Here is a 23,647-nt window from a genome sequence, read left to right on the forward strand (position 1 = left end):
CTTCGGGAAATGCCTTCTGTCCTTCAGCCCCAGGACAAGTCTGAATTATTAACTTAGCCGAGATGCTTAACTTTTAGATACACGAGGACAAGGTAACTGAACTTTGCTCTCACATCTATGCATTTAGAACATATAATTAAAATGTATAAAATTCCCCTGAAAGCCATTTGGAAAGCACTTAAGTAGTTAGTTACATAGAACTCTAAAGCAATTAAAGATGTGCTTAGATACTTTTAAACTGACATTACATGTTCTCTGCTAAATCATAACCACAGTGGTGCAAATATAATCATATATTCTTGTCTCCAGATGTGGGGCTTGCAGAAAGTAACACAGATGAAATTCTGCTGAATTTGCTTGAACCCGAGTAGAAGCAGCATAGAGACCAAGTTCCTGTCCAGTTCCTCTAACTCCAATATTTTCCATTGCTAGCATATATACTGTCAAAACCAGGTGTTCACATTTATTGTAAACTTTTACAACTTAAAATCTTTTAATATGCTATTAGTCAGCCTTAATGTATGACTTGTCTTACACTTTTAGATGGTCTTAAAAACTTACCCATATAGGGTTTTGTGCCAGCCATAGAAGAAGCTTTTTCTGAGCCTTTCACTATGGTTGCTATGTTAAAGTCAGTGATATGAACATGTCCTGCAATTACACAAAATAAAATCAGATGTTAAAATAACACATCACAAAAATATTCCACTCATCATTTAACATTTAAGTGATAATGGAAAGAAATTAAATTGGATTTGGTACAATTCATGGAGGCTTACCATTGAATGTTACTGATGACTAGAAAAATCATGTTGACAGCGAAGCGATGGAATACTTCCCTAGTATGGCTGCATCCAGTACCTGCTAGCAGTGCTGAACCTTTTTTGCTGGTTACCCCTGAAACTTCCCCTGCCATGAACATCAAGGACAGCAGCTGTCTTCTCAGAGCAATAACATACAGGAGTTGCACATGGAGCTATGTGTGAAATCTGCCTCTCCTTATCTCCAGCTAGAGCCACCTCTCACAATCTCAGATACTCATGACACCTGTCTGCTATCACTTCCACTTCAGGTTACCATCAGCATGGATTTTCCTGAATCTCCTAAGGGCAAAAAGGGAGCTGAGAAGAAAAAGGGTATTTTTATCATATGATAACTATAAGATTAGGTCCATGGTAGCAGAAGACTCTGTATGTAACAGCAGCAGCTCCTAAATGATCACTCATTTGACAGCAACTTGCAAGATGAAAGATAAGTGACAGAAGTCAGCCTGAGGACTTGCTGCCTGAACAGCCAGACAGCTGATTTAACTGAACTAATCAGGCTAGATGGCCCAAACCTGCTGTCATTAATTTTTTCCTGGGGTAGTTTATGATAAGCATAGGTTAAATTGCTCCACCACAGTGAAGTTGTAGTTGTTAATCTTGGCTTACCATAGACAGGCAAACAGAATATAAATCCAGCCTGAAAATCAGCAGACTTTTAATTTGATACATCTGCTGTTAAGTTTTACATCTCTGCTTAAGGTCTAGTTTTATATTGTGGAGTAATGCAGATATTACACTCTTCATGATTACATCTGGCAGTGTCATTGTGGAAGACAGAGTACAGAGAAAGGTACTACCTTCCCTAGCTTAGTACTGCACTCAGATCGGGGCTAACACATCATGTGGTGAACTAGAGTCTTGAGGGACAATTTTCTGTGACTTGATTATTATTATTTTTATCAAGACCTCAATCTGATTCAGTCCACAGAATAGAGCAAGCTCTGGGCATGATGCTGTTATTGAGTTGTTACCATGTTTGCTGCCACAGGTGAAAAGAGTATAACAAATGACTGATGCTGAACATGACCGTGGTGCCATGGAGGAAACCCAGTATCAACCAAAGATTATGCTGCTCCAACAGTCTAAACGAGGTCTCGCTCAGACCACAGGAAACATAGCTGCCAACCTCCAACAGGTCCACAGCTGTGCATGCTGTCCTGGCTTCAGCTGGAAGAGGGTTAATTTTCTTCCTAATAGCTAGTACAGTGCTGTGTCTTGGAGTTAATATAAGAGTAATGTCGATAACATATTGATGGTTTCAGTTGTTGCTAAATAGTGTTTATACTAAGTCAAGGACTTTTCAGTTTCCCAGGCCCTGCCAGCGAGAGGGCTGGAGGGGCACAGGGAACTGGGAGGGGACACGGCCAGGACAGCTGACCCAAACTGGCCAGAGGGGCAATCCATACGATATGATGTCATGTTGAGTATATAAACCGGGGGTGGGGGTGAGGGGTGTGTCTGTGTGTGTGTGAAACCCAGCTGGGGACTGCTGCTCCGGAACTGGCTGGGCATTGGTTAGCAAGTGGTGAGCAGCTGCACTGTTCATTACTTGTTTTGTATCTCTTTTTTTTATTATTATTATTATCAGCATTATTATTATTTTCTGTCCCATTAAACTGTCTTTATCTCAACCCACAAGTTCTCTCACTTTCACCCTCCCGATTCTCTCCCCCACCCTGCTGGGATGGAGTGAGCATGTGGCTGCATGGGGCTTCACTGCCAGTCAGGGGTCAATCACAACATAAGTGCAAACTGAAATTCTCAGAGGCTGCTAATTCAACCAGATCTGAGCTGGTTTTAAAGGGAAAAAAGGAAGGAGGTACACCCCACTGCTAAACTTAAAGCTATTTCTCCAGACGGGAGAGACAGTAGAAGTTTCTGATGAAATGGTTTACATGCTTTCTGCTCTTTTCTTATTAAAAAAACCTGCTTACATTTTATTGATTTTTTTTTCCTAAGACACCCAGCCCAGCAAGATATATGCACATGGCAGACAAAAACTGAGAGTGGATGAAAGTGATCACTTTATAAGGGGTGGAAGGTGTTAGGCTGCCATAAAAAGAATTAGTGTTCACAGCCCAGCCTGCCAGCAGATTCCAAGGTGGTATTCCTCCTTCCTGGTGGCTGGAGCATGACGTGTTTGCAGTTTATTTCTGTAATAATAAAACACCATGGCAGAAGGTTTCTTGAAAATGATAACTGAACTTCATATAGCCACCTAATGGCAGTAGTTTTAAGCAATTCTTTGTATACTGTAGAATGAAAAGCTGCAAGAATCTTGGCAGACTAATACTTTTTTTTGACAGATAAATATAAAGTTCTGTCATTTAAGTGACAGCATTGTAACTGATACTCCCTATTAAAGTGCCAGCATGATAACCTGTTGCAAAACATCTATTGCATAATATTATTCAGACTAATCCAAATAGCTGATTTACAATGAAAATTGCCTCTCCTGCGGTGCATTGTTTTCTGTCCCTTTTATTGGATTTCTTTTTGTTTAACAAAACAAAATAGGACATGTGAAATGTTGTGTATGCTGGTTGATGGTTTTTGTTAAAAGTGCCTTTCTGCAAGATAAGGAATGGATTGGGAATATAGGTTCTGCATAGCTCTTTTGTGTCCTGCTGATGATCCAGCAGCAATGGGCAACCCCTGTATGTGTAGCAGGGTACAGCAGAGCCGTCTCTGTACTACTGGAAAAACTCCACCTTTGCTCTTCTCCATCATAGGGCCACCCCATTGCCCATGGGCTGCCGGCAAGCAGCTTTGCCTCTTGCTTGGAGGGCTGCTAGTTGTCTATGGAGGGAAATCAAGGTGTGAGTAGGCAGGCAGATGGCTGTGCTGCCACGGGGACTGCACACAGCGCTTGGCGGGAGCCGGGGACAGGGTGAGAGGCTGTGTCTGGGATTGAGTCAGAGGAAGGGGCAAAGCCTCTGTGCCTGTTGGCAGTGGAGGAGGGCTAGAGGGATGCTGAGGCAGAGCTCTGTCTGTCTGCACACATCACTGAATGGTTTCAACTCTTCAAAGCCTAGTGACTTGTTTGTTTGGGGGTTTTTAAAGTTTTTAATTCCAATTGTGAATATTTCAAGAGACAGCCAGGCGCCAATTGTTTGTAGGAGTCTTTCTAACCAGTCTCTAAGACATCTTTTTGCTGTTATTGTTGCATGTGGGAAAGGCAAGGTTGCTATTGCTGCAGTAAACACGCTGAGGATACTAGCTACCTCATACTGTTCCCAAAATTTCAGTTCCTGGGGACTTGGGGACTTTTTCCCATCTAAGCCTCACACGTTGTACTTGATTTCCCTTTCTGGATATTACTATGAACACCTAAATGTCAAAAACAAGTTTGTACCCTGGTACAATATTGAACTAAGCAGTACACCAGTGCCACTTTAGTTTAGCTTTTAAGAGCTGTGAAGCAGAGCAGTGCACAACAGATTCAGCAGTACCTAACTAAATTCAAGTGCCACAAGGAAAGAGCTCGTTGCTTAATCCCCATGGCTGCATGACTCCAAATGATAACAAGGTGATGGTGGAGAAAAGGGAAGAAAAGGCAAATGAGTGCATTCCTCTGGCTCTCTGCAGAGTGGCTTTTTCAATCACCCCAAACTGCACAGATTTCATGTATGCCAACATATACATTGCAAGCAGAAAGTATCTCAGTGCAAATTGTTTCAAAAATTGCCTACCTCCAGTCAGCTTCCAGTTAAGGCTTTAACAGGGAAAATTTGTAAGTTAATACCTACAGCACAGTGCATTACTGAGAAGCTTTATGCATGCACCACAGAAGTGCTGTGTGGCTTTTATGCTTCGCTTTTCCACATGGCCTGAAATTCCAATATCTGAGGTAAACAGCAAACGATCTTTGTATGGACTAGTATTTAATTTTTGAACAAATTATGATGACAATGAAAACATGTCCACTAATGTGGCTGAAACTGGCTGACTAACATTTAGCAGAGGAAAATGTACTTCAAAGCTTATTGAATTTCTTATAGTCTGAAACGAAAGAGTTGAATGTGAGGGCAGAGAGAAGAAATGCCAGGCTGGAGTTAATGCCACCAGCTCTGCATGCATCAGAGCTGATGGGAAATCTCAACACAGTAACATTTCGGAGCAAATTCAGACCTGGTTTGCCCTCAGAAGGTCAAACCCTATGAGCAATGTAGAAAGCCTCTCTCTGCATTCACCTGCACTATGTACAAGCACATCAGTCCATACCCACATGAACTTGGCATGACTTGGCAGTCTGCCATTTATCATTTAGGGAGATTGTTAGAAACCTTATCGTATTGCCATAGATGGCTTCAGGAAGGCTGTGCATCTCAAAAGGGTAGGTTGTTTAATGGCCATGTAGGCACGTGAAAATGTCAAATATATTTTCAAACTTTAGACAGCTTCAAGTGGATGAATTACACTGTGAACATTCATCTTGTTAATCAGCATTGGAGGGTTAAATGAGATACGGTCCTTGAAAATTGTCTGGGTATGCTAAGGACAAGCCTCTGTGCAGACACACCAGGTACATCTTTAATGGACATTTTATGACTCCCAGACATCACTATACAGTAATAATGTTGCCAGTTCTGTTGTTCAGAAGTTAATATCAGGGTTCAAAATATTGAATTTATGGGTGGCCTTTGTCAGCTTATTTTTGGTTCTAAGACCAAGATTGCTCATTGGCTGCATCTTTCAATTTTGCTGTTAGTTTTCAAATAAGAGCCAAGATACTCGTGTAATCAAGGAAATAAGAGGTTTATGGTCATCAAAGTTTTCCTTAAAACAATATAATTATATATAATAAGGCACATATGAATGCCAGCTTAAGTCTGCCTTGCGCTCTCGTAAAAGAAATGATTAAGATTTCTTTGTAAAATTATCCCTAACAGATGCAAAAATCCAATCTAAAAAAACCCCAAAATGTAATAAAATATAATTAGTCCTGTTAAGTCTAAGAGTGAATTAATAAGTCTGTGATTTCAGTATAGAGAACGACCAAGAAACAGTTCCAGAACTAGAAGTAGGAGGCATTCAGGTTCATTAGCAGGTAGCACCTTCAAAACAAACAGGTAGCAAGTCTTCACATAATCTGTGTTTAAGTTAAGGACTGCTTTGCCACAAGATGTAAAAGATGCTAGAAGTTCCCTACACTGAAGGAAACACCAGAAAAAAACATGGAAAAGACCACTACAAGTTATTAAATGTGTGGAAACCATATCCAGCTCAGAAAATGCCTCAGTCACAAAAGGCTGGAGGTTGTGGAGGTTGGGTGAGTGCGTGGGGGACGTACCACAAAAACTTGTCTTGTTTTATACCCTACTCCATCGTTCACTTTTTGGAGACTCACTCTTGAAGAGAAGCAGCAACCAAGCTGAGTTGGTAGCTCAACTAGATGGGTCTTTGGTTCCAATACAGTTGCTCTTCTGCTCTGAAACAGAAAGCCTGCATATCTGTAAAACCATCTATGGCAAGAGAGAGGGGCCCAAGGACCAGAGCAGCGCCTCATGAGATAAATTAAAAAGGCTGAGGTTCTTCATCTGATAGGAGAGTGCTGAAGGAGTTTTTGAATATCATGAATATTGTGATTGTAAGCTGTTACTCCTGCAATTCTAGTAGAAGAAGATTATTTTGTTTTGAAAGGAGAATGTTTCAAAACACATAAAAGAAAACACTTTTCTTTCGTGAAGGATGGTAAACTTCTACATCTTGTTGCTCCAGGAGGCTGTAGTAACCAATATCATCAGCAGATTCTAACAGGCAGTAGACAAACTTACTGACAAAGATCAGGATTCTGAAGGGAATATACAGACATGCTCTAATATCCTAATATAAAAATTTTGGGTGATAGAAAGCACAGAATGCCAAGCACAGAAGATGACCAAGGACCAAAGGGCATGCTCCGTGAAGAGCATTTCCTCTTGTCACCAATTGCAACAGAATACCAGCTGAGGTCTTGGGTCTGACCCAGCAGGGGGCTATTCCTCAGTAAACCAGGCAGGCACCTTGCCGGGTCTCATGAAACAATGTCCAGAAAACTTTGCCTAAGGCAAAACCAAACCCTTACAGATTTCCTGTAACAGAGTGTAATAATGGTGTAGTCACTGCACGATGCAAAACCTAGATGCCAAAGTAGAGCCTCATAATTTCTGCAGAACAACAATAAATGTTAATACCAATGGTGCTACCAAATAGCTATAAAAAGAATGTTATCATCTTGGAAAAAACTTCTCACCAGTTATCTGCAGGTGTACTGTGAGGGAGCACTATTCTGCTGTTTTGCAGAAAAGGGGCTATCCATCCCAAAATTACAAGCTGCCTGCAGATAATTTTGTTGCTGAACAGCTTATAACCACAAAAAAAAAAACCCTTCATTGTGTAGCATATCGCTTACTCTGGGGTAGCTTCTTCTCTGAAATACTTAAATCCCTATAGTAAAGCTCTTGCAAGAGTCTGATTTTGTTCAGTAATTGACCTTGATGAGGGGCAAGGAGAGATAAGGGCAAGCATACTTCAAACGTTGTCAATCAGAGGCTTAACACACTCATAGCCATTTCATGTTGTCTGACATCTTTAATTCAACCAGGACTTAAGAGATTTCTATTTCATGCTTATTTGCTGATATTAGTGTCTGTGGAACATTAACACTCATGGGTCTGAAACATTAAATTCCTGAAGTTCTAGATGGTTTAAAACTCCAACATTATTTAGCTTTGTTAGCTTCTGTATTCCCAGGGACAAACTCCAGCTGTTCGCAATATTACCCTTCTAATCAACTTTTAACTTGTATACTCAGCAGCTCTGCAACGGACTTCAAAAGATAATGGTAACACTGACATAATTTCAAGTTGATATTTTCTCAAAGTTTAACTACTTTAACCAATTTCTGAGTGAACAAAGCACAAGACTTTCCCACAGCAGTAAACATACACCTCCTTTTTCCGTTTAGTCTTCCTCCTGTACATTTTTCTGTTCTGGTACAAGGTTAATGAAGGCTTTACTTGTATTTTCTCATGCTCTTCATATGAATAGTTGCAAAAAAACCAAAAAAATATGCATGAGGTTTTAGCAAAATACTTCATAGAGTATATGTGTAAAATTTAAATTTAAAGAAATTAGGTGTTTTTTTTTTTATATACCACACCTTAATTATTTGAAATCATGGAATTAGTATGGTAAAGCTCAAAGCTGATTATGTCTAGCCTTTTATATGTTATTTAAGCCAGAACTAGGTGTAGAGGCATAAAAATTTTGCGGACTTAAAAGGCAAATTTCCAAATTTCTTATCTAAACTTAAGGAAGGAATTTCAGATACCTACATGAGAAATAATTTGCTACATGAAATGTCTTAGCCCTTAAGAAGTTCTAAAAGAGAAAACAAGTGCTTGGTACTGTTCTACTTCTAGGCACCTAAAAAGGGATTATGGTGATTCACAGTAATCCTGTTAATAAAATATTAACTTCTTTTTATCAAGTGTCTCTGGTGATCCTCATTCATATTAAATGCTGCCTTCTTCAGGTCTTGCAAGTCTCAGATCAGCTTTTTTTTTTTTTTTTCTCCCCCAAGAATAGGGGAAACTATAAAATCCACAAGGTAGACAGAGAGATTTTGCAGAGAAAGTCCAGATCTAGGCAGGAATCCAACATCTGAGGCTGACCTACAAAGCATGTCATGACCATGTCACTGAGATCTCAAGAATTAAGAGATAGTGGAGAGAAAGCGGTTGGTATGCACTTACCATGCTCATCCAGTAGTATGTTGTCAGGTTTGATGTCCCTGTAATATAAGGAAATGAATGCATTACACTTCATACCCAAAGAAAGCCTGCAATTTTAAAGTTTTTCCCATCTGGGTATGATGGACAAGTCACTTAAATCATTATAAAACCTTTGAAAACCATATCATACATAAAGGCAAATGATTTTTGTCTACATCTTTCTACTGCCCTGAGAAAACACTCATACTAAAGAGGCTCTCTAGGTCTCCATTTTATGTGGTTTTGTTTTCCTATGGTTAGTTAGCATTGACATGGATTTGTTTTTCAAGATTATGTACTTTATTCTTTATAGTAGCAGGAACAATGAGATGGAAGATATGCATCCATGAGGTGCCTGATTTCCTCAGGGACACCGCATCTGACAGACCCAAGAAATAATTTAATTGGAAACATCAGTGATCTACCCTTTGTGCCAGACCCTGCTAATCTGTCATGCTCACATGCATGGTCACTTACATATTGTAGAGTCCTGCTAACTACCTTACGTTAATTGGGTACATCAGGCAGCTCTCCTTTGAGCCCCTGAATCCCCACTGGGCTGTCTGTAACGGCAGGGGGAAAGGAGCAGGGATAAGAGAGGATGGACTTCATGATGTGCTGAAGCATCAGTTCAACTTTGCTGTTCTTGGCACAAGGGAACAACATTGCCCTAGAGAATTGCACTTTCAGGACCATTTTTCATTGACCTACATTCATGCTGCTGTCAGGAGGGACAGAGGCAGCTTTTCCCCACTGTTGTTGCATATTCCCACCCTCTCTTTTTGTCCAGTATCATTGCTCATGGTGTGGACCTGTTCTGAGGGAAACACATCTCCCCTTCTCCAGCCTGGATAGGTCCCTGGTTTGGCTCAGTCTGCGGCTTGGTGAGTGTGATGTGGCAGTGTTGTGTGGCACTGCCTTGTCACCGGCAGCCTGCGCTTCATGCAATATTGAAGCTGTATTCTTGGTGTGGTATTGCCAGAGTGGGAGATGCATCAGTCCACTGTAAGCAAAACATTTGCCCCTGGGGCTGAATTTTCCACTTATCTCAAAAGACCAGGCACTGGAAACTGTCAAAATCAGTTGTCAAATGTGTCTGCAAATGAACTCCAAACACTTCCACCTGTGTAATTTCTTTTAGCCAAGGGGTGGCTTGATTATCCCAATTTAAACATTTCCTGGGAAATTATATCATTACTGAAATACATACTAATACATACTTAAATTTCACTAACAAGTTTTTTTCCAATGTGCCCATAAACAGAATAAAGAAAAAGTGAAATGTTGCAAAAGGAAAATGTATTGCACCAGAGCACTTTGTAAAAAAATTTAATTAGATAACAACTTCTAAAGTAAACGTCATACAGGAATAACATAGCAATAAACAGTAACAATTATAATATGCATATTGCTTGCATGATATGGGCTCAGTTATTACTCAGACTCCACACCTTTATTGATAAAAGAAGGAAGCTTACAGTTTAGTGTTCTGAATTCCATATTTTCTAGCCATTCCTGAGAATCATATGAAATTGTGAAGTACACTAAGATTACGTTTACAATTTGTGTAACAGCAGCTGGGGAAATGTTGGATAAATAAGAAATTACTTTGAATCATTCCCTGAACATTTGGAAATATTGTAGGATGAGTATGTGTCTGTGTAAGGAAAAGGATCTCACTATGGATTACCATCTGGAACGGTAATCTAAAATTATCCTGATATTTCCGTGTGAAATACTGTATTTCTTGTGCACAACTTACAGGCTAACTGTAATAGCCTGATTCAGTAGCAGTTCTAGTTATATGTGTAATGTAAGGGGAAATCTCTCCTAGAGTCCATATCACCCATAAACCTCCAAACTCTGAGTTGTGTCTCCTTCCCCCCTTTAGTCTCTTGTCATATCACTTACCATATCAAAACCTTTATTTCCCCTGATTTAATATGGCTGAAGTTATGATTTACACATGAACTGTAGGATTAAATATTTTTGCTTATATTATAAAACTTCTCATTGGTTGAATAATCATAGGAAATTCTATACATTTTTATACGTAATGTTTTATCTAATCTCTCAACTGATGAGAGTTTTTGGAAGAGCTATTGTTCAGCTGATATCAAATGTATTTGCCAGTAACAAAACAATCTCTGATTTTTGATAACTGTTTTCTGATAAGAGTTGGAATTGTGACTTCATGTTGAATAGTCTTTGTGTTGATCCATGACTTGAAAATACAACAATGGTTTTCAATGGCCATCATAAATAATAATAAATAATTTATTATAAAAGAAATAAGCACATCATAGTTTTGACTGTTGAATCAAATATTTTAAACTTCATCTTCACAAAGTTTAATTAACACAATCTGACTCTGCACTTCTCACATGGGTAAAATGATTGGGGGTCACACTCAAGCATATTAGGGCCTTTCTGTGGCTTCCTGAAATCAGTGATACATTCAACATCACTCCAAACTGGTTTCCCCAGTTTAAGAAAATAAAGATTAAGAATTGGAATGTCACCATCATTAGTACTTCACTGAGAATAAAACTGATCAAAAGGAGGAATTCAGCTTTATGAGCTACTGCCATGTGTATAACAATGCAGCACCCAGGGATTGCTCATTACAAGACTATGCCTCTTCTGTCTTTTTTTTCTGTAAGAAGGTGAGTTTAAACAATTTGAATATCTGCTATGATATTGCACCATTAAATAGACTATATATTTTTATTGCCACCAGAAAAAAACATTGACAAATCCATTTGCCAACTGTATGTATCACCAAATATATTCTTCATGCAGCTGCATCCATACTGTTCAGAAAGTTGAGGGGTAAAATTAGATCTGTGCTTATCTTTCTGTGACTAATTCAGGCAGTGGCGGATACTTGGTACAGAAGCACACGGATCATAAAGCCTTCCCTACCTAAGGGATCTTCCTCACTGTGGGCTCTGCCAGCTTTGCTAATTTTGCTCAGAGGCAGGACTGCAGCTGGGGGCAGGTACAACAGGGTGTATCGCCTTGCACAGAGCAGCCCAACCCCTCAGTTCTTGAGGCAACTCGATAGACTTATAACCATGCCTCAGATCTCAAAACAGGCTATTTTAAACTGCTTTGACAGCAAGTAAAAGTCATGGACTAGCTTAAGCCAGAAGGTGAACAAGTTCCTTAAGTAAGATGCTGCTGATCTGGGATCACATATCTGGAGATACTCATGATTCATAGATTCACATGGCAGGTGAGAAAGCAAAGCACAAGGTCAACATGAAAAGTGCCTTCTAGCAGCACTCTGTTATGTGGTTGTCCCCAGTTTACAGCATGGCATTAAAAGCTCTCCTCTCCAGAGGCAGCTTGTTGAAAGCTCCCAAGACTGCAGAGGAGCGAGGCCACTGCTCTGCCCTTGCACTGACTGCCACCTGCCAGGTACAGGGCAAGGGGGCTTCAACACAGTCAAGACTTGGCAAGTCTAGCAGCATTGCAATTAAAATTGCCCGATATATTCAGAATGGAGGGGTTCTGGCATCTGTTATACAAAAGACAGCTAGTTCCTTTAAATAAACACTCTAGTTAAATTCATTCGAATAGTAAAAATGCTTTTTATGTAGGAAGGTGGATTTAAAAGATAAAAACTCTTTAGTTAAGCAGTTTAAATTCAAATGTGTTAAGTAAGTGAAATTCTGTTTTGACTACACATCAATTTTTGAGAGAACATTTTTCCCCTTAGCAAGCATGTTCAAACAACAAGGTGTGAAATTCAGCACCTTAAATTCAGGGTTTTCTTGTTAAGCATATCCCTAGCTAAAAGAATGAATTGAAACACTCATTTCATAATCTATGTATCTTGAACCAGCTTATGAAAGAAATTGAAGGACTTTTGCAAGGACCAGATTCACAGTTTGGATTCAGAATAGCCCTGGGCTGCCCTCTAACCATTCACTAAGCAATGGCCAGCAGAACTATGGCAGCACCCTTGACAGTAGTTTCATAAACACAACTCTCTCGGTCTGGACCAGTGCTACTCCAACTCTTTTTATACACAGAAAAATCAGAGCAACATAGAAATGGCAGTAGAGAAACCTTCAAAGGATTTGCTCAGTGACAGGACCAGGCATAACTAATACAACAGCTGGCCCAAGAAAGTCAGAGGTGCAGACAAATGAGGAAAAAAAATGAAAAATCACAGTTTAATTGCCACTTTTTGATATTGCCTGTGAAACCATTTCTACTTTCTTCAACTGCCTTAGCTACAAATATCAAACTAAAGCTGCCTGAAGGGATAAAAGTACAGTAAGAAGGTGTTGCTTCTTTCCAAGTTGGAAAGAATTATTAATAATCTATTTGTATCTTCTATAGTATCTAGGCTGAGTGGGCATCTAATGCCTGAAGATATTCCCTCTGCTTGGAGTAAAACCACGAGTGTGGCTCAACTCATGTTCACTGCAATACACCAGTCAGACTCCCCTGAATTCCCTGGAGAGGCTCACTGATTATAAAGGACTTAGGTTCAAGTATCTACAGTTTTCATTACTGCTTCCATCAATGTTTCTTTCTGGTGTTACTGAGTGGGATAGAACCAGATTTCTAAATTGAGAAATGAAGTCATGCAATCTTCATCCTTGGAGGTTTTCAAGACCTGACGGAATAAACCCCAAGCAACCTGCTCTGATCCAAAGGCTGACCCTGCTTTGGGCAGAGCATCAGACTAGAGGCCTCTGGAGCTCCCTTCCAGATGAATTAGTCTGTAAGTCTATGAAAAATAATGTACCCAAGTTCAAAGTCCATCATTCTTATTCCCCCTTCTTTTGGCTACTGGGAACTTCATGAAACATTTAAGAGACCTGGGAGAGGACTGCATTTGTGCAATTTAGTGACTTTTTGGTACAGTCCAGTGCAGTTAGAAGCTAGTCAGAGCTTCCACATGTTAAATTCTGTCATGGGGCTTGAATGCTCATGAAGAAAACAGTAGGAATAAATAGCCTATCTTCAGCATGAAAGGAAGTTAAAAATGAAATGCTCTGCAGTTCAGCGCTGGAGAGGTGTAACACAATTATTTATTAGCTACTTGACGTGGCAAAAGAATGGAGATTATTTCACCTGAAGAGAACTTTCAGAAAGCTCAATAAGAGTGAGCAAAACTAGGTGTTTATATTGTCAGTGCAAGATAAAATGAAGAATAAACAAAAATTTTATATATACATCAGAAGGGGAGAATCTGAATTACTTTTTGGGAATAATGACCATAAATAACTTTCCAGAGGTCACTTCTGTGTCCCTTATGTAGGTCAAATAATCATAGAAAAGAACACTGGAAAACATATGATGATGACATTTGCTCTAAGGCTTAAAATCCAGAACAATCTCAAAATAAATTTCGTGTGTACCACTATGAATTAGCAACCAGGATGTTGTAGCTTTTGATCTCTATTGATATCGACAGGATGTGAAACATCAATCTAGAAATGAAGGTGTGTGGTGGCTGGTGAAGTCAACCATAAATTGCCTGGTTTTCTCAAGGAAAAAAATTAATGGCTGGTTCATTGGCTATCACTTCACATTGATAAGAGATATTTCTGAGCAAGTTACAGAAAAATTTTGAAAAAAAAAAAAGATGTTATGCAGCAATTTAAAACAAAGCTAGGTTCATGTTACCTGATTTCATAGCATCTGAAAGAAAACAGTCAAAAAAGAAAAGATCTGAGGAAGGCTGAACAAAAAAAATCACTGAGAGTAGAGGACAAATAGATTAGGGTTGTTTGGTTGACAGAAGAGGTCTGTGAGATGCAATGTGACAGGCATATCAAATAATAAATAGTATCTAGATGGTTGGTAGAACTCTGTTTGCTTTTGGAACTAGTTTATATTTCATAAAACTGAAATGAACTAAACAAACAGGGGTTTATTTATACAACTGAGTATTAAACTCAAGTTGATTACTACAAGACATAATTGTGTAAAAATGCTTTGGAGGCTTAAACAAAGACTTAGCCATTGATGTGAATACCAGAACTACCTGATAGAATTCCTCCAGCTAAGATTAATCTAATTGATTTAGGAAAACACTTCTACAGCAGGTACAGATGCTGTCTTCCCTTCACCTTTTTGAAACACACTAATAATAATGCCAAACACAAGGTCTGTGCTTTTGCTTAAACCTGTGAGAATGAAAAACTAACACTGCCCACCTGTTTCGTTCTGATTTCATATTTTGCAGCAAACATACAAACATTACAGGCTTGGTTTCTGCCATATCTAAAACTGTGATTTTGGGCTTTTGCCTATAGTTTCCCCTTATTTCATCAAAAGATTTCATGTCCTTCCAACACAGGGACAGCTGTTCTTTTCCAGTCCAAGTAGCTTTTTAATGTTATCAAAGGAAATATTTCAGTTATAACAGCTCTGGATGGGCCTGAATTCAAAAGTGTAATAACTTCTAACCCTTTATTTGTTATCAGCAAAAATCCAAAGTACATTCTTTCAACTTTATTAAAGTCTGACAGATTTCACTCTGTGTTGCTGGCTCAGAGCAGGATCCAATGTATTATCACATTTCCATTCTCTTGAGCTTCTAAAATCTCACAGTAACATCTATGAGCATTTCAGTTGATGCCAGCATGATTTATTAGGAGTATTTCCACTTTTTAATGATGATTGATTTTCTCTGAATGAGGACCATTGACATTTCAACTCTTCATTAACCAAAGGCAACTTACAGAAAAAATGCAGTTGCATAAAATCTCATGAAATGAAGTCTTCGATTTTTAAAAGCAGCTCTCAATTGCTTTTATTTGAATAGACAGAAGGCACATACTCACTTTCATTCCAAGGACAGAATCTAGTATATGAACAACAGGTGTAAGTTGAAACAAGGGAAGCTCAGGCTGGATATAAAGCAAAACTTTCACCATGGGGACAGGCAAGCAGTGGAACAGGCTGCCCAGAGGGGTTGTGTGGTCACCATCCCTGGAGTTTCTCAAAACATGACTACATAAATCTCTGGGAAGCCTGGTCTGATGTCATATCTGATCACACTGTAAGCAGAAGATTGGACTAGAAGTCCCTTCCAATCTGAATATTTCCAGTGGTTCTTTAAGTATAGCCAAGTTCTGCAGGGAGCAAAGAGGGCTCCTTCAGGTCAGGAGCAACTGAGTAACTTCCTATAAACTACCCCTGGCACTACCACCCATTATAAACCTCCTCCAGGGCACTGGTAATGCCTGGAGCCTATTGACAAACTCCAACAGTCACAAGATGTGCCTGTCTTGGTCTGAGTGTGGTGAGCCGATACGTACACATGTATCACTAAAATTCTTTGCCTTACAGTTAAGGCAGCCTATGCCCTTGCAGAACGATAAGGGTGTTTTTTTCTCAGAGATTGTTTTGAAATACCCAACAGAGAAATTAAATTATATAGATTTTACATTCTCATTAGGATGCAAAAGAAGCAAGATCCAGACAAAGGCCCTTGAAGTCAATGGAAAGATTACTATGGCTTCAGTACATTGTTTCAACCCCAATGAAGTTTTCTCATACTCTTTTCTCTTTAGCGATGACATTCTAACTGCAAGTTATGTAGGATAAACCTTGAAATATGAAATTTAAAGGTTTATTTATTAATTATGCTGCTCAATTCTTATATTAATATTTTTTCCTTATGCAGAAGCATAAGGATTTTCCTTATGAGGCATTTGAAGTTACTGTTTTCACGAGGGGGAGGGGAGATTGTATTAAGATCACAGAAAGTCACATTAACTACTTTTTAACCTACAATGACCTTCATGATCCTGTTTGCCTTCTCTTTGTCAAAATAGTCCTGATAGTCACGACTGAAAGTGAGCATTGATTATATTATTGGGTATAGGGAATGCTGTATGAAGGCTAGGGGTCTGCGTTAACTATTCGATGGAAGTGTTAAAGTATAGAAGACAGCTGCTAGCATTAAAAAAAGAACAGTAAAAACAACAACTGCTAGATAGCAACATGAAGTCATGCAGGGGTAATTCCAATAACCTCAGTTTGCTGAGTATCTGATTCTTTCAAATATTAAACTATTCTCGATTATTTGCTCATAACCCATTTATATACTATAGAACATACTTGAACCGATCCTTTTAGTTTTTGGTTTTTTTAATTTAGTTAGTCACACCAATGTTTCACATTAAATCACAAACGTATACCTGCCGCATAATAATAAACTAATGTGACATGAGTAGTTCTAGACAATTTTCATTAAGATTAATATTAGCTACATAACAGTTCTTAACAGCCATAAAAATGACAATGAGTTGGGAAATGCAAGTTTTAGCTATGGATTATTCAAGTTCACGTGGGATATCACTGTATCAGAGCACTGAAGTGAACCATATCACATATTATAGAGAGATTTCTCCCAATTACAGAAAGAAATTGAACAAATTCTGATTTTCACAGTTAGGGACCTTATTTCCTTCCTATTTGATAGATTCACAAATAGTACACATCCGGTGTTCAGTTTATAAAGAAGGTGAGTGCATACATAGTATAGTTTTCTTACGGAAAATTTGTTGAAGTTTTGGGTGAAGGAAAAGTCAGTCTATACTGGCCACTGTACAGCCAAGAGATTCATTTGGTCAGAGGTGTTTTGCTTCTATAAGGGTAGCACAGAAATAGTGTATCCTCCAGACCTGAACCGTGCAGAGTACCTACCAAGAGTGCTTGCTTGCGTGCGAAATAGCCTTAATTAAGTCTGATGCATCCTCTCTTCCTTTCATCAACACCTCATCACTCATTTATCTTTCCAGCTTTTTGCTCCTAACTTCCTTCCTAGTTTCAAGAAATGTTCAGTAGTATTAAACCAAAATCACAGTAAGAATCTCAGAGTTCTTTGCTGTTATTTCATATCAGATGGATGGGAAAGAAAGACTTTTGACTGTTCCAGACCTCTGATTGCCACTTCACATACTCTTCACTTACATCTCACTATTAATTCCTGCCCCTTACTGTCCTTTCATAAAAGGACCCTCAGAGCCTTCTGTTCCTGCTGTAATGAATGCCATGCCATGCCATGCCCCTGTGAATCACTGTAATTTTGGAATTTAAAGACTTATTAGCTGAGAAGATATAGTATTAGATAATGAGAGATTCATGAAGAAAAAAACATCTTGTGGATTCTTGTTTGTACGAATCTGGATGTGTTTCCACAAGGCATCACATTTGACACCCAAGCTACCAGAATGATTAAGTTCAGAATTAAGGTTTCACATTTCACGGTGTCTGACTAGAACAGGAATGAAAAAACAATGTCTGTTAATAAAAGCCACTGGTCATAGTGTGGACAGCACATGCAGAAACAAATGATTGAGATGACAAAAAATTAAAGTACTGGTCCTGATCTTCACATATTTAATTTTGGGCTAATTCACTGACAACCAAAACCAAGCTAGACAGGTAATTTATTGTTGCATGGCTTTTGCTGAGCTGGGGTATTTATAGGAATAAACTAAAAGGAATGCACCTTTTTTAGCTATATCTCTCTTGAGTAAGGAGAAAATTCCAGCACAGCTGAGATCCACTAATTCTGCTTGAAAGCAAAATAAACTGCTGTTTTGCACTAGGATGTCCATGCATAAATTTGTCTTCTGAGAAGCAAAGGGTACAATAATTCATTCAATCAACGCAGCCATTTCCATTTGCACTTTCTGGAGCCTGTTATACACAAAGGACTTGCAGTGTCAAAGGGCATTGCTTCCAGTGTCCTGTTCTAGTCTGAAATGCCAAAAAGCCTAAAATAATAATTGATCTAAACACTGCCTAGTGGAACTTACTTAGTCAGCCCCAGGAAAAAAAAACAAAATATGCATTTTAGACTCCAAATAAGGCATGGAGCCAATTTTTTAGTTTTGTAGTGATTTACTAGATATAGTTTTAGAATCATCAAATTCCAATAGAAGATTGGGGGTTTTTTTCTAATAACTATATGTATGTGCATAGATAGATGTCAGATGTCTTAGAAAAATTAACTCTTTCATTCAAGAAAGGCTCAGACTAGCAAACTTTACAACTTGAAAGGTAATCTGGTATTATCACAGTGTTTTGATGGTTTTATTATATATTAATTATATGTTTAAATCTCACAGTATTCATTAAGGCAACTTCTCTGTCTATAAATTAATAGAATTCTACAGAATTCTGTGTGAAAACAATGAGTAAAGGCTTCAGGATTTGAAAATCATTCCATAAAACTGAAACACCTTTGTCAAGATTCTGTACATGGAATCAGAAACAATATATTTATCACTAATCAGAAATATGTGATTTTGTTGTTATACAATCTGTGATGCATCATTCATAAACCTGAGTTACTCAGCAAGTCAGTAGGTCTTGCAAAAAAAAAAAAAAACAAACCCAAACAAAAAACCACAAACCATCCCAAACCTTTTTATTGAGTCTTTCTGTTTGAAATCTCTTCTATTTGAAATCTTTTGTTTTCTCTACAATTCCCACTCCTGGGGCTTTATTGCAGAAACAGAAAATCCATAACTACTTCCAACTAATTATGGTATCATGCATTCATATGATACTAATCAGAATCCTATCACTCAGCCCATTATCACACTTCGGAGCCTTTTCCTTCTGTGTGGCAACCTGTGTGGCAGCAAGACCATTTTCTAGTATGTATGCAAGGTATAACTGGTGTAATAATTATGACAAGTGAAAAAGTTGTCACTAATGAAGGCCTCTGAAGACCCTACCTCTTCCTATGTACCTCTGAAAAGTGTCTGGACACCTGTCTTAAGGCTTGAGATTGTGGTACCTGGATACACAATAAAATGGAACTGTGATGCTGAACATTATGGTGCCTGTGGTTCCTTTTTAGTTTAGTACTATTTTCTACCAGGTGTCCATGAAGATCTTGGATTTTCTTGGCACTTGTACTAGTCAATTTTATATCGCTCTGAAAATAAAGCTGTCAAAGAAGGCACCGAAACATGCTTATTTACAAATACATCAACTGGAGCAAGCTTGTTATTTTCAGATGTTATCTCCATCTGGAAAAATACAATTTTTATCTTCAATTCCCTACTTGTAACAATAGGTGGCAGTAATGATATCTACATTTGTCCGAATGGCCAGTGGTCTTTGGAAGCACTGCACTTGTCAATTTTATCTTAGAGAAATAATTGTAGTAGACAGTTATCCCAGGCTGAAGAAAATGACCTTTTTAAAAAGAGGAATCCTATACTGAACCTTTCATATTTCTGGGTATATATAGCCGGATAATAGTCTTCTGGAGTAGGTACAGCTCCTGAATTTGCACAGATGCTAAATTAAAATAAAAATATTCAGCGCAGAGTATTTCATTACACTGGTTTTCCTGAAGATCCAATATGACTTTATCACAGAGGTAATTATATACTGCATTAGCAAGAAAAATAGGTGAAGGTTCTTACACGCTATAAAAGCTGGAAAGCTTTGTCTAAAGGAGAACATGAACCTGTACTTTGCCTCCTCTGTATTGCATTGTATAATGTCTCAGACACTGGGATTGGAAAGTACCGCTGTGGGCATATAAACCAAGCTCGTACATAACAAAGCCCAGACTATGTTATCAAGCATTCCTCGCTGGACACAGCAGCTCTTTTCCAAGTGAACATTAACCAACATAAACAACTTTCAGGCAGTCCGATGGTTAGTTTTCATCTCACCTGAAGGACCCAAAGCAGCAACAAATATACCACTTCCTTTGCCAGAACTGCTTGCCAGAGCTAATGCTAGGCATGACTACAGCCCTCAGACTTTTGGGAGCTCTGAGGGGAACCTCAAACAAACAAAACATCACCACATTTCAAATAAAAAGTCTTTCCAGCCAAATGCTTCTCCAGATCACAGGGAGGAGTCATGCAGAATCACCGTGTAGCAGTAATTTGTTGATAATCTAACAGCCAGTGACTAATCTTTTCTGTGTTGTAGCGTCAAGTGTTGCTGAGACCTTCTGTGCATACGAGTACAAGGGTCATACTCCTACGCATGAATTAGCTTTCAAGAACAGGAGTCACCTCTGATAACCAGGGGAAGTGCACGACTCATTAGACACTAACTGGAGTGTGGCATTTGGAAAGTATTACCTGGTCCAGCAGGAAAACGTATACATTGCAATGGTGATGCTTCTTTCCATACCATGCGAGAGCTTTTGACAAAGAATAAGGGGGAGAATGTACTCAGCATGTACTCTGCCAGCAATTACAGGAATATAGTTTCCTTCCAGTAGAAGGCATAGGCCCTCTTCCAATATACACAAGCAGATATCCATGTGTAAAGATAAATAAGAGAAGAAATTGATTACATTTGTCCTCTGCCTAAAGATAAATCAGGAAAGTGTTGTTAGTGATAAGCACATTTGGCTTTCTGTTGTAAAAAAACTAACATCAAAAGTATGATGTTTTGCAAGGGCTGAAATTCATATTTCCTTTGTTTTTCACTGCATGAAATACAGAGTAGAAGCATTCAGATGTATCACATTTCCAAGGGTTTACTCTGCATATCAGACAAACTAAAAAAGAAAATAAACAGAAACACATACATGTGCTTAAGTCAGCCACTGTTCATAGTGTGTCATTACTGGAAAATATCCCTAAAATTTCTCCTAAAAGCCCTGCCAACTTCCGTACGTAAAAGTCTATCAAATGACTGTTAAAGCAGTATCCTCAATATCACATTGTTTAACAACTGTTTCCTTCATCCATACCATAGTGCAATTAATTACAGCCAACGTGTCTGGCAAAGTACTGCAGCATGGTGGACTTCACACGCAGCCAAGGAAGGTGACAGCAGCTTCCAAACTTTTCAGGTCTTCAGTGAGTGCCTGGGCAGCCATCCCTTTGATGCAGCAGTGAAACTTCCCATTAAGCACATTTTCTGCTGATCCAAGTTTCAGCACTACAGCGCAGCGAGGAGAAGGGCTGTAGACCAGCAAGCAGAAAACAACTATGCAATGCTCTCTTGTTCACTCTGACCTGAAACACTAAATACTATCACGAACGTCAGATTCCCCATCATTCTCTGTCCTGATTTTGGCTGGCACAGAGCTCATTTTCTTCTTAGTAGCTGGTGCAGTGCTGTGGTTTGGATTTGGTGTGAGAACAATGTTGATGGCACACTGATGGTTTTAACTATTGCAGGGTAATAATTATACTAAGTCAAGGACTTTTCAGTTTCTTGGGCCCTGCCAGTGAGAGGGCTGGAGGGACATGAGAAATTGGGAGGAGACACAGCCAGGACAGGTGACCTGAACTAGCCAAAGGGATATTCCATACCATATGATGTCATGTTGACTATATATAAGCTGGGGGAAGAAGAAGGAGGGGGTGACATTCAGTGTTATGGCTTTTGTCTTCCCAAGTAACTGTTACCCGTGCTGCAGCCCTGCTCTCCTGGGGGTGGCTGAACCTGCCTGCCAGTGGGAAGGGGTGAATGAATCCCTTGTTTTGCTTTCTTTTGCATGCAGCTTTGGCTTTACCTATTAAACTGTCTTTATCTCAACCCATGAGTTTTCCCACTGTTAATTCTTCTGATCCTTTCCCCATCCCACCACAGGGGAGTGAGCGCGTGGCTGCTTGGTGAGCGATTGGGGCTTGGTAGCCAGCTGGGGTTAAATCACAACACCCTCACTGTGGCTATTATCTCCTGCTGGCTCGTACCCATGAACCATGGTTATAAGTATGTGGGGCTTTGTTCCTCAAATTGACTGCATCAGACTTCATAATATACACAACCAGGACATATCACAGAGAGGAAGGCTGAATGTGTTCCACAGTCAAGTGAGCTGTGATGTCCTGCATATGCTTCCTCTTCTGGGTGGTTTTATAGATTTAATACACATGAAAATTAGCTGCAGTAGACCAGGATGGGAGATGCAGAGCCTACGCTTGAAAAGAAAATTCTATTTGGTAAATGATTAAAACCCCTGACCTGCTACAACCTAAAATGTCAGTAGCAGCTGGCAGGTCTTCTTGTGAAGTCCACCAACAGGTGAATTCTATGAAATAGAGTGGCAAATATCTGATTTTATGGTGCATTTTCTCCTTCCAACAAATCTTTAATGTTTTGAACAGGAGTCTCATGACCCTTTTCTACCTCCTGCCTCACCTATCCTTGAAAGGAATGTAATAATTTACTTCTGAGAATAACTTTGGATGTTTTCAAGAAGGAACATTTACAAAGAAACTCACACAGCAATAAACATGTCTATTCATGCAGATTGCTGTTTAAGATAGGTGAGACTTGACAGGCTACATTTGACCTTAACCACAACTCATATTCCGGTGCCCCACCTTTTTGAGACATCTCCCTGTTCTAAGAGATGTCAACAACAAAGTGCTTGGAATCAAACAGCCAAATTTTCCGACTCCTCCTGATGAACCTCAATAAGGACTGAAAGACTAGCAATATCAATTGAGTCCACAGACTGTAGCAGCAACATCCTGGTGAAGATTACTTGGTAAGAATATAGTATAGGTGAAGGTGTGTTTAAAGCAGAGAAACTGCTGTTACAGTAACTACTTGCCTTGAAATTATTGTAAGGATTATTCTTGCTGCTTACTCAACTGAAAATAGAAATGTGATTCAGCTCTCAGATTAAGATACTTGGATTAGGTCCTATTGTGAATTAGGCATCTATATCCGCATTTATATTCAATGGATGTATAAACAACATGGTCACTGGCGTGTGAAGAGCCATTCAGATGACTGTCTATTTTTGGAAGAACTGAATAGCTTTTTAGATTCCATTGGGCTGTGTTGAATAGGTATCCACTGGCTTGGGCAGCCAACTTAAAAAAATACAGACTCCTGGATTTTGATCTTGGTGAACTGTGGAATAAGTTTTTAAAAACATAAGAAACTTCTTGCATGCTGTGTGGAATTAGGAAACAGCTGGGGATATTCTCAACTGGAATGATTGTAATGTGTTATCACAGAAGCACAGGCAGATATTTAAGCCTCTTGCAGGAGTCACACTTCTGGCGCTCATTGTCTTGTTTGACGTCATCTCACACCACTGAGAACCCAGTCCTTCATACATGATAAATT

General features: G+C 39.0%; 1 protein-coding gene across 1 annotated transcript in view; it reads right to left on the reverse strand.

The window, feature by feature from the left end:
- Positions 1–23,647, reverse strand: part of STK32B (serine/threonine kinase 32B) — a 180,204-nt gene that overhangs the window by 48,980 nt on the left and 107,577 nt on the right. Inside the window, exons 5-6 of the mRNA XM_040593883.1 lie at positions 8,567–8,604; positions 562–651 (exon numbers count right to left, since the gene is read on the reverse strand). Of these exons, the coding sequence (XP_040449817.1) occupies positions 562–651; positions 8,567–8,604 (128 nt within the window). The remainder of the gene's footprint in view (positions 1–561; positions 652–8,566; positions 8,605–23,647) is intronic.

Source organism: Falco naumanni, chromosome 1 (genome assembly GCF_017639655.2).
Source record: "Falco naumanni isolate bFalNau1 chromosome 1, bFalNau1.pat, whole genome shotgun sequence".
Taxonomy (NCBI): Eukaryota; Metazoa; Chordata; class Aves; order Falconiformes; family Falconidae; genus Falco; species Falco naumanni.